The following is a 12,196-nucleotide window of genomic DNA, read 5'->3' as shown; positions in this document are numbered from 1 at the left end:
ATGATATTAATGGATCCAAGGGACATGGAGGAGAAAGATGATGCAGAGATATGGTGAATTGAGATGCATTGGATATTGGATATATGCATTGCTTCAAACAGGGTTATTCTTTGCTGCATTCCAATAGTATTCCCATGAGCCAACATTGGATTTTAAAATGGAGTGTCTATGTCCAGCTTTGTGGGATTCTTGATGGGTCTGACAAAGCTTCACAGCCTACACTTTGTCAAGAGTCACTCTATTTTATAGTAAATGTGAGGTTATGGACTCGAATATTTTAACATAATAACTCATAAAAGGACTTATAACATAATAATTAATATAAAGTTTAGACTTTTGTCACATGAGAGAGAGAGAGAACCAGAAAAACCCATCAATTCTTTCCATGCAAAAGGTCGGGACTAAGTTATTAAAAAAATTATTAAACTTTAATTTATAATTAAGATACCAATAAAATTTAATTTAATATGTAATTTGATAATTATTATTAATTATTTTTTAAAAAATTAATAAAATATTAAAATAACTAATAATATGAATAATTAAATAATATAAATAATGACTAAATTTTATATTAAAGTACAAATACATTGAATTATATGAATGATGAGAAAGAGTCCTTGAGTATATGTCTTTGCACGGCCCAAGGCCCGATGTGGAAGATCAGCAGGTCTCCTTGGAGCCCGGATCTACTCTCTTCTTCCCCCCCACCCCCCCCCCCCCCCCCCCCCCCCCCCAATAAAAATTAATCACATCATCCAATTAATACATATTATTAAATAGTAATTTTTTAAAAAAATTATAAAATTCAACAAAAAAATTATAAATCGTGTATGTTAATCATAATATATGCATTATCCTTTGATTTTATAATTTTTCTGTTTAATTTTATAATTTTTTAAAATAATCACTATTTAATAATATATGTTAATTGAATGATGATACCAATTTCTCTGTCGCTTCCGAGCACCACCCCGTGCCACCGCGCGCTTGCTGCTGCCACTGCCCTGATCACCATCCTGCTTCGCGTCGGCCATGGCCGCGTGAAGCTTGCGGCAATGGCCGCTGTTGCTTCTTCTTGCCGCTGCAACTAGCCAGCCTCCATCTCTCTCTCTCTCTCTCTTCATTCTCTCTCTACTCACACTTTCGTTCTCTCCCTCTCTGTCATGGCTCTCAAATAAGAGAAAAATTAGATTTAATTTCTCACATTCACTGTAAATGCTTGGTCTCCAAGCACGCAAGTATACACACATATATATATTATTCATTAATCTCCTCAATTTCTTCCTTGTTCCAAATTTTCTTGCAGAATTTCTTCAATCTTTTCTGCCAAAAGCTTTCAACTTGCAGCAATTCTGGGCCATCACTCTCTCTTTCGGCACTTCTCTCAGCCCAATGCCCTTAAATGTTGCAAAAGTGCCCCCTCACACATATATATATATATTATACTAATATATATAAAAAATTTCATATTTAAATCTCACATTTCATCTCCATTTTATTTAAATATTTCTCTAATTATAATTTATTCTCAAATATCAGATTAATTTACATTATGATACTGAAAATGTAAAATTAATAACTCCAATATTACTCGATAAAGACGATTTAATACCAACGCCCTCACTGGCCTATTGTTTCATCTCAAAACCACTTCAATATTGATTCTTATGAAAAATCAAAGTCCCCTCAGGGTTCCGTTGACTTTTCGGAACTCCCCTACGACAATTTAGTTTTTCAGCTTAAATCATAATTATATTCTAGCTATACTGAAATTCGTTTCTAATCTAACTTCTTTCAATGCCATAAATCATGTCTCGAAATGCTGATTAGTACTATATCATTTTTCTTAGACATTTCAACTCTAAGACACTCTCTGTAATTGATTCGGTTATTCACAATTGTATCGAAAATTACAGTATCGAAAATTACATTATAGCCATAATCTTTTGAAAGTTTTATTTTTCACCCCAAGATAAATTACTCCTGAGCACTTTTGCAAATTCCCAGGTATTACAATTTGTAATGTTTCAACATATTCGCATGTATCATTTGTTCCTTTTTTTAATGGATTAAATTTCTTCAATTAGAGTGAACAAGTTTAGTTTCACTTAAGTGTTATGAATCTTGACTTGGCACTCCGAATTGAAAAACTTGATGATCTCACTGATATAAGCCCTATGATCAGAGAGATTTATATAAAGTATGGGTGAGGTTGAACAGATTATGCCTGATATTTATGCGAACAACAATTGCATACAACGTAACATCAGCTCTTCCCAAAACTAAAAATGCTGAGAAACTTATGAAATTTGTGAAAAAAACGTTCTCAAATTATTGATAAATCTCTTGTTGGTACATTAATGAGTACATTGACCACCATTAAATATGATGATTTTTGTGCCATGCATGAATATATTTTGGAAATGACGGCTTTAGCAACGCAATTAAAGACTTGGAGATAATCATGGATGAGTATTTCTTAATAGAGTTTATACTTAATTTCTTGTCTCCTAAGCAATACGAGTCATTTCAAATAAATTACAACACTATAAAAAATAAGTAGAATATAAATGAATCGATCAATATTGTAAGCACCCCTGCCTGGATATCCTAACCTCTCGGTCTATCCGAACGAAAGCGCTTACATAGAGGAAAGAGAAATAGACATAAGACAAAAATACCCTGGCATGCATACATACGAAAAATACAACAGCGGAAACAAAACAATATACATGCACGCCTATAGGTGCCCTACTGGAACAGCGATCCAGGAGTATATAAAAATATACAGACACATGTGCCAACAAATAAAAGATACAAGGAACAACCGGGCAAAGTAAAAAATGAGAGTCAGAACTCCTAACAAAATATCAGAGAAGATGGGGGCAGCTAACTGTACACCCTATCGACACGGTTGGCTGCTAGGTGGCGCTGTCCTTGCCCTCGACTTTTGCTTTACCCTTACCTGGAATGATGGAAAGCAAGGTGAGTCGCAAGACTCGGCAAGTTTATATGAAAATAAAGGCTATAAATGAAACAGAAGAGGAGACCACTACAAATATAAACCCACATGTACACACAAGTCATGTGATGCAACAACGCAACAGTGCCGCATAATAAAAACACATAACGGTCATTGGGGCCCACATAAAACACCTGGCACCCAAGTCCTCTACCAACCTGCCGCTGCCTTGAAAGGCAACATGGATCTCCAACAAACCTATGCGCATTGTCCCGGGTCGATACTCCCGTCACCCGTCCATGTCGGTACTCTCGACACCCAAGCCATAGGCTCTCTCGGAACAGTACTCCCGTCCGAGAACTAAATACTACCAGTAACCATGCAATGCATATAAAATGCAATGACGTAATGAGCATCCACGTGATACAAGGCACCCATACATCCAGGCATCAGGCCACGCTCCACCCATATAGTAAATCATATGCGATGCATATGCCCGTGTTGGATGCAACCTGACCAATCTAGAATATCCGTGATCAAGCATAATCAAATCATGATAATCCCAACATGCAGCCCGTACCCATGTGCATACCAAACCATGCTACAAGAATAAAATGATATCAGATCATGCTATAATCACATAACGGCAGAGCTAGTCAGCAGTGCCTGGCACCGGTCAGCGGTCAATGACCAGGAGATACCATCTGACGGCCTAAGATAGACCGTACGACAGTCACACCGTCACCAAACAGCCGATCCTTGCCCCCACTACACAACCGCTCTAGCCAATAAATAACCAAAAATTCATAATAATACCCGAACAGCTAAGAACCTAGCCCCGGGTGAGTACGACACCATTCCCATAGGCTTGGGGGTGGCACAAACCCCCGTAGGCAACTAACGAATAAAACCCTCGAGACCAGTTTAATAAATTAAATTTTAAAACAAATCGTTTTAAATTCTATAATTTATTAACAGCTGAAACCAACGAAGGGAGGTCAAATAAATTGATAACGAAAGAATCGACAATGAGGGTATAAAGAACTTGCCTTTCCGAAGATAGCATTAGACTCGATTTGACCAAACGCAGTCAAAGTTATACAAACTGCAATATTGCAATTATTGTCAAAATTAATAAAATTGAACCCTAAACAAAATTTTGACCGCATAGAATATTAATTACTAGCTTGTCTACATACCTGAAATATTAACTCTGGAATTAAACGGGATTTTATCTGAATTTTTGGCTCCAAATTTCTAAAATTTCCCTGCGTGCACGCTGGTTCTTTCTGTAAATTTTTTTGGTTGCTGGTTACTGTAAAAACATGCCCAAAATTGGGCTTAAATTCGTGCAAAAGGAGCGGCTGAGGGGCGACCACGTGGCAGCGCTGGGGCGGCCGCTGGAGGCCACCGCCTTTATCCCAAAACGACATCGTTTTGGACGCCTGGTTGATTAAAAATCAGCCCAAAATCTCGGCCTCGCGCATGCAGCACCCGCGGATCGATCCCGCGTACTGCCCGCGCCACCCGCACGCCCTTAACCTTATACTACAACCATTAAATTTAAAGGAACCCTTGGTCCCTTTTATGGAAACCGCACCAGCCACCCTCAACTTCCATTATATACACAAACACCCACTTAATTAATTACATTAACACCCGGAACTTATAAAAATCCCACAATTGAATTTATTTTAATTTTTCTCTAATTCCAGAAATTTCTAAAATAACAAAATTAATTATCTTAATTTCTTATTTCCTTAAAATCACATAATTTAATTTTATTTAATCACCACAAATTATCTTAACATTTCTTTTAAATTAAATTACCTTAAAATTAAATTAATTACCATTTACGGGGCGTTACAAATATACTCATTTCATTCAAGAGGAGAAAAAAATTAAGGAATCTAAGAGCTCATTTCCCGAGCTATTATGAAGTTGGAAATAATTTTTAAAAAATAAATGTAGAAAGAGCCAAAAGAAAGATGCTTACAACCTAAGACTGCGTTCTATTTACTTTTTAATTTTTAGTTTTGAGTTTTGAATTTATTTTCAATTTTTTTATTTCGATAGTCTGTTTTTAAAAAATTAAAAATACATTCTCTTTGTCATTCTGAAAAATTATTTTTTAAAACAAAAAATTAGAAAACGCGTTCTCTTTGAAATTTTGAAAATAATTTTTTAATGATATTTTATTCAATAAATTTGATTATTCATTAAATTAGAAATATTTAATGTTAACATATTATTAAAAATATATACATTTTAAAGTTAATGAATTTTGTAATATTTTTTTTCATTATAATAATAAAATATGAATAAATAAATAAATAAATAAATAAATGTGTTTTGAATTTAAAGTTTGTTTTGGATGAAAACACTCAAAATAACTTTTTATTGTTTTGAGTTTTCTTTATAAATTTTATTTTGTTTTTAAAAATGTATTTTTAAAAACAGTAAAGAGAATGTATTTTTATTATTTTAGAAAATTAAAAATTAAAAATAATTTAAAAATAACAAAGTGAATGCAACCTAAATGTTTTTTCAAAAGATGCTTATAAAGAACATTGAGTGTCACTTTTATAAGAAAAGTGAATATCTTGAAAAAGATTATTATAAAGATTTTTGCCGAGATTTCCAAAGTTTAGTCTATTGTACGAGATAGGGGACAAATCTCTTAGGTCAAACTTTGGGTAGGGAACGCATGTCCCTTTTTTATTGTCTATTAATTGAGACATATGTTGATTTCAAATAAATAATAACATATCTTTATTCCTAAGAATTGAGGAATAATTTCACATTCTTTTAAGTTCTCTCTCAACTATAACTTTAATTTTTATTTGAATTGTATTATGCTGCCAAGTTCGTCATTTTCTTATGCTGCATAAAAACGTTATTTTAAATTTGAATGAAATTTGAAAATGAAAAATTAATTTTGAAAAGTACTCTTGTTTGCCTCAATGACTCAACATGAAGTAGAAGGCGAACACCGAAGAGTGCTGGGAAGCCGGGGGCCCAAACACGGTTTAGAGTTGAAACGACATCGCGTTGACTTATGCATATGTGTATATATATAGTGTTGTATTCAAGCTCGTTGTGATGGTTACTGAAGGGATGGAATTTGTAAAAGAAATAAATAAATAAATAATCCACAGCCACAGAAAGCCTCAAGTGCCATCAGAAATCACAAAGAAGTTACATAAAAATACCCCACCATATACGGGTCTTCAAATATAGTGAAGTCTTTGGTCATTCTTTAATCTGTCAAGAAAGCAATCCTAATTTTATATCGCTATACATAATCTTATATAAAACAAATATCCCTGTGGCAAGAGAGTTAATCATGATATGTTAAGTGTTTCATTAGTCTCGGAGCATTCCTTGTAAATGAGCCGAGTCGTTCACAAGATTTTGTGTTCGACTTAATAAAATTTCGTTCAAATTCATTTGTTAAGGTAAACGAAATAAGATTAAAACTAATTTGAAACTCGATTTATAAATGAGTAAATTTTGACCTCAGTAAAACTCACAAACATATTAATATATAGTCTACTAACTTCTTTGTTATTTGAGCAAGTGGTTTATGGCAGAAATATCTTACCTAGAGTTTGAAAATCTAGATTAAAAAATCTTGTCAAAATTCTCACTCAACCATTGCAAACTTGACCTATATAATGGATAAAACCTCAACAAGTAAACACCCCTAACTCTAGAGACTCGCTCATATTTACCTAACTTAATCTTTGTAAGCTATTTCAGAAGATAAAGTCACGCCTTTATCATGGTTATTTTGTCTAATTTTATTTAAAATATATATGCTAACATATATTTTATTAAATTAAGATAGATAATATAATTTTATTAATGAATAGGACTAACTACATATAATAATTTATTTTGACCAATTAAGGATTTTAATTATCATTACCCATTGAATAATTAATTAATAATATAATTTAAAGAATACCCATCTTGTAATTGTTACTGAAGAATATTAAACAATTTTTTTTCATGGATCGTGATATTTTTTATCTTTAACATAACAGTTGATTTCGAAATACTAAAATGCAATCTATTATATGATATTTTTATGTATTGTAAATTATTAATATAAAATTGTGGAGGGTAACGTTATAATGGACAATTTAGTGGTGGTGGGTAGAAACCATGTGTTTAATGCCACGGGGTCCATAGTCTCGTCGTTATTGGGTTTAGATTAATGACTTGGCTTTAAGGTCCCTTCCATGCAACAACTAGCTAGAGTTGATCAGAGAACAGTACCCACACTACCAAAAAGAATTAATTAATAAAAACTTAAAATCACGACTTTGATCATTTCCAAGTCAATCCAAGACGTTAAATGAAAACTTATGGTGATTGTTATTTTTTGCCAACGGACCACAATAATCGTAAGAAAAGAAACATCACACTTGAATTACGAATTTAAATAGTAAAAAGATTAGATTTCATAATTAAGTCTTAGTAAGTCTAAAGCAATTGTGTCGCTTAGGTAAGTGACACGAGAGTTGTCTAACTTTAGGTAAGTGACATGAGAGTTGATGTGTTGAAGCGAAAGTCTTGACCCTTTGTGAGCAATGTTTCTTCTTCTTTTTTTTTTTTTTTAGGGGGGGGGGGGGGGGTTTTAACTAGCTGCCACCATTAATTATATATCTTGAATTTAAAGATGAAAAGATTGATAATATTATGAATAAGGCCTAACAAGATATATATATATATATATAATCGGTTCAATGAATGTCATATGCTCATATATGTAGTAAAAGAAAATTGATGGGAGCTTTGAACTCAATAGTCACTTGATCTGTACAACAATCATTTATCTTCCTACTCTCATGAGTCTATAAGAGAGTGCTAACAATTCTCAAGTCATAGCTTATTTGGACTAGTTCTTCCTACATGAGAGAGTCTAGTTCTCAATCGATCCTCAATCGATCCTTCAATGCCCAATTAGTCTACTATGCTCGAAAATAATATAATAAATGAGTAATAAAATATTGTACTTGATACTTGGGATCCCAAATTTTAATTTAATTGGGAGCGTGACAATAGGAATTTGATACACTAAATATCCCACCCCACGTATAACATTTAAATAATATCTTATATTATATTTACTTATGAAGTGTTACATATAAGTGTATATATATATAGTGTTATATATTCAAGCTTGCTATGATGGTTACTGAAGGGACGCAATTTGTAAAAAAAATCACAATGAAGTGACATAAAAATACCCCACCACCGTATAGGAGTCTTGAAATATAGTGAAGTCTTTGGTCATTCTTTCATGTGTCCTCTTGACGAGTACTCTATGTCATTCTTTTCAAATGGTATGAAAGCAATAGCACTACATAATTTTATATAAAACAAATATCATGATAACTGATAATGGAACCATAAAATCATGAAATTTTTATGAATTTATCCTTGTGGTCTTTTTTTGAGAAGAGTTCATCACGACAAGTTAAGTGTCTTATCAGTCAGAGCGTCTCATTAGGGTCGCAAATGAGTCGAATCGTTTGTGAGGGACTTGGTGTTTGACTCGACAAAAGTTCATTCAAATTTTGTTTGTTAAGATAAATGAATTGAGTTTGAGTCTAATTTTAAAACTCAATTTGTAAATAATCTGAGTGAATTCAATAAAACTCGCAAGCATGTTCTATTAGAGCTAAACTTTAATGTTCGAGCTTACAATCTGGCTCAACGAACCAAGTTTGACCTCAACAAAGCTCAGTTTGGCTTGATTCAATTACAACTTTATGTCCCGTGTTTTTTATTTGTGAGAGCGTAATATATGATCTGCTAACTCCTCTTTTACTTGAGGAAGTGGTCCATGCCCGAAATATCTTGCCTAGAGTTTGAAAATCTTGGTTAAAAAATCTTGTCAATGTTCCCACTCAACCATTGCAAACTTGACCTATATAATGAATAAAACCTCAAAAGATAAAGGCAGCAGACTCTAGAGAGTCACTCATATTTACCTAAACTCCTTCTTAAGTGCTAACTTGATCTTCGTAAGCTATACCAGAGCATAAAGTCTCGCATTTGCAAGAGTTTGGGCATTGACGTATTTGGTGATCATTCTTAATATCATAATACATAATAATAAGTTACATTGGTGAATTTTTTTAAATTTATATAGGTATTAGTAAATCTATGAAAATTCGAAATAAAAATCATAATTAGGGTTTGTTTGAAAATGTATGATTTTTTTATGAATTTTTGTTTAATTGATTTCTTATTCTCACCTAACTCCTTTCCTTGTGTGTTGTGAAATTATTTTACATTATTTTTTGACTTTTGAAAGTTTTAAATCTCTAATGATAAACAATGTGAGCTATTGATCTTTACGTGTTACAAGTAGAAAAACTAACATAAAAATACTCTTTGAAATTTTGAACAAGGGCAACTCGAGCCACAAGAATAAAACTTGAAAGCCTAACCAGCGTAATCTTAAGTCAACTTTACTACATTTATATAATAAATTATAATATATCTCTCACTTTTAAAATTAATCCTTAGTAACGATTACTTTACTAGATGATTTATTATTAATCTTATAACAACTTTCGTCACGATAAATAACATCGTAAAGACAATTAATTTATTCACTATCAAAAGTAATTATATATCTATTTCTTTATTAGAATACAACCCTTGTAATGACTTCTTGATTTGTTCATTTCCTCACAAGATGGAGCACAAGGACGATGGTCCATGGACTTCTTCAACCCAAACAGGCAAACTAGAGCTGCTTCCATATGCTGGGTAGTAGTAATTATAATTTGGCATGGCGTATTGCACTATGGGCTCCACCGTTTTCTGTGCATCTCCTTCGGCTCCGGGGTTGTCTTTCTTCCCCTCCGGCGCCGGCGACTCGACGCTCACCAGCTCGGCGTGGCCCACTTTCTTCCTCAGCAAGGTGGTCAGCGCCACCGAGTCGATCCCATCTCCGGCCACCGCTATCTGGTCCTCCCCATTCAAGGCCACCTCTTCCACCCCTTCAAATTAATCATCCAAACACGCACTGAATCAACTCGGCTCAAATCATGAGATCATGTGATGTGTGTGTGTGTGTGTATACATACGTACCAGTAAATCCAGCTGCAGTGGTGAGGACTTTCGAGCGAGACTTGTTCTTCTTCATGCCAAACTTAATGACCACCTTTCGCTGCATAATTGTTAGTTTGTATATATTTATAAATACATATATATGCAATTAATTAAAATTAATTAGTATATAATAATCCAGATAGTAATTGAAAGCAGACCAACTGAAATTAGTTTCTTGTTAATTTTGATCAGAATGTCACTTACCTTCATCGTAGAGAGAGAGAGAGAGAGAAGAGATGGCAATGCCTAGCTCCCATACCATGCATCCCTATTTATATACAGATACTTGGGCTGATTTACATCACCCAAACGAGGGATCAATTTCGCCAACGTTGCATGGGTTACTTTTAGAGACAAGTTTGGGTCTCTCTTTAGGACGCCAAATTCATACCTTAAGAGTATATACTTTTTACATATTTTATATAGTTAGTTAAACTTTTTATTATTTTAATTATATCCTTATATTTGATTAAATTAATTTTAAAATACATATAAAGGGGTATAATCAAAACAATGAAAAGTTTGACTTGTCATATGAAAAAAAAAATTAAATTATAAAGATTAAATTGATTCAAAAATATAAATTTATGGGTGTAATTAAAATAATAAAAAATTTAAATAACCACATAAAAAAAAAAAAGAAAATTACTGAGATGAAAATATAAATTTAGCCTATTTAACCATTAACTAATACTGCTCGTCTTTGTTAACTATTTGGGTCTTAATGAAGTTCTTTTTCACGTGAACGACGCAGCCTTTTGGTTGGTATGAATTATTGGTTCACACGGAAAAATGTAAATAAATCTAAATCACGACTTTGAGCATTCCCAAAGTCTACCACGAAATTATATTTATTTTTTTATAATTTAGATAATTTTGTATCTAAATTTGTTGAGATTTAAAAATAATGTTATCTCAAGATTATCCGAACCTCTAAAAATATATTATAAATTATATAAAATCTCCATATAAGTAGTTAAAACAACAATTCAGTTGTGGATCGCTATTAGTTTAACTTAGGGTGGGTTTTCTTGTGAGTTCTTTTAGTTTGATATATTTTGCCTAAATCTTTTATTAAACGTGTCGGTTTTGATTGGATTTTGCATATACAATTAATTGTAACTTATATTCTGATTTTTGTAAATATGTTATATTTTATTTACATAATTATAACAACATTAACAACATTTGTTAGCATTCTATAATAGTATATATATTATTTATATAATTGAGTTAAAATTTTAAAATTTATGTGAAGTAAAACACAAAATAATTTCAATGAGAGGAGGGTAAGCCTTATCCCTCCCGCGTTGAGTGCACAAAGATGCATTGACCAATTGACCTATTAAGACTATCTTTAATAGGTTGTCATTTCCCTCGTCAAGTCAAATTTTTAGAGAGGTAATCCAATTTCTCAAGTCCAATGTTGCTTATCATCGTCAAATCGATAGCAATCCCAAATCTCCTCATCAAATTTGGCGATCTAGGTCATCCAAGCAACCCTCGCCATCTTGCCCCACAATGGCCAAAACAAAAGCCCACACCTCCACAACGATCATCACTGGTTATAGTCGATTTGTAGTTAGAAGAGGCCCACAGTTGCAATCGAATTTGGAGACGAAGGATCCAGGCAGTCAAAGACAACGATCGGAAGAGGCTTGTGGCTAGAGAAGACAACCACTCAGCAGCGAAAGGTGAACAGACACGGTGAGATAACGAGCAAACACGAAGGACGGTGAATAGACGCAGCAACAGGCGGCAAACAGTGATAGGGTTTGTGTATTTGATTTTGAAAAATTATTTATTAATTTGTGTATTTGATTTTGGAGAATTATTTATTAATTTATGTATTTGATGATTGATATTGTGTATTTATGTATTTGATTATTGATTTTTTGTATTTGTGTATTTGAAGAAAAATCTAAAAATTTAAGCATAAACCTGTGGGTGGATGATGATGTATCACGCGTCATATGACATGAGATATCACTAGTAAACCTGTGAGTGGTCATTGGGGAACAATCAGCCGAATGTGATGCCGATGACTGACTGCATGGCCTGGTGGATAATGATCATATCATCAGATTACAATGG

At 33.1% G+C, this 12,196-nt stretch overlaps 1 protein-coding gene across 1 annotated transcript; it reads right to left on the bottom strand.

Annotated features, from left to right (window-relative positions):
* Nucleotides 1-9,440: 9,440 nt before the first annotated feature.
* Nucleotides 9,441-10,160, bottom strand: LOC127792321 (heavy metal-associated isoprenylated plant protein 46-like). The gene is made up of 2 exons (XM_052322776.1): nt 10,082-10,160; nt 9,441-9,990 (listed from the first exon to the last, which is right to left on the bottom strand). Exons 1-2 carry the CDS (start codon nt 10,134-10,136, stop codon nt 9,677-9,679), a joined length of 369 nt encoding a protein of 122 aa, XP_052178736.1. The 5' UTR covers nt 10,137-10,160; the 3' UTR covers nt 9,441-9,676.
* Nucleotides 10,161-12,196: the final 2,036 nt, after the last annotated feature.

Source organism: Diospyros lotus, chromosome 15 (assembly GCF_014633365.1).
Source record: "Diospyros lotus cultivar Yz01 chromosome 15, ASM1463336v1, whole genome shotgun sequence".
NCBI classification, from domain to species: Eukaryota; Viridiplantae; Streptophyta; class Magnoliopsida; order Ericales; family Ebenaceae; genus Diospyros; species Diospyros lotus.
This window is presented reverse-complemented; position numbering and strand designations above follow the sequence as displayed.

What these genes read in the sequence shown, in the direction of transcription:
- LOC127792321 (XM_052322776.1), bottom strand. Translation starts at nt 10,136, where the DNA reads ATGAAGAAGAACAAGTCTCGCTCGAAAGTCCTCACCACTGCAGCTGGA. An exon ending in CACTGCAGCTGGATTTACTG is followed by an intron (nt 9,991 to 10,081) that starts GTACGTATGTAT and finishes ATTAATTTGAAG; the next exon opens with GGGTGGAAGAGGTGGCCTTG.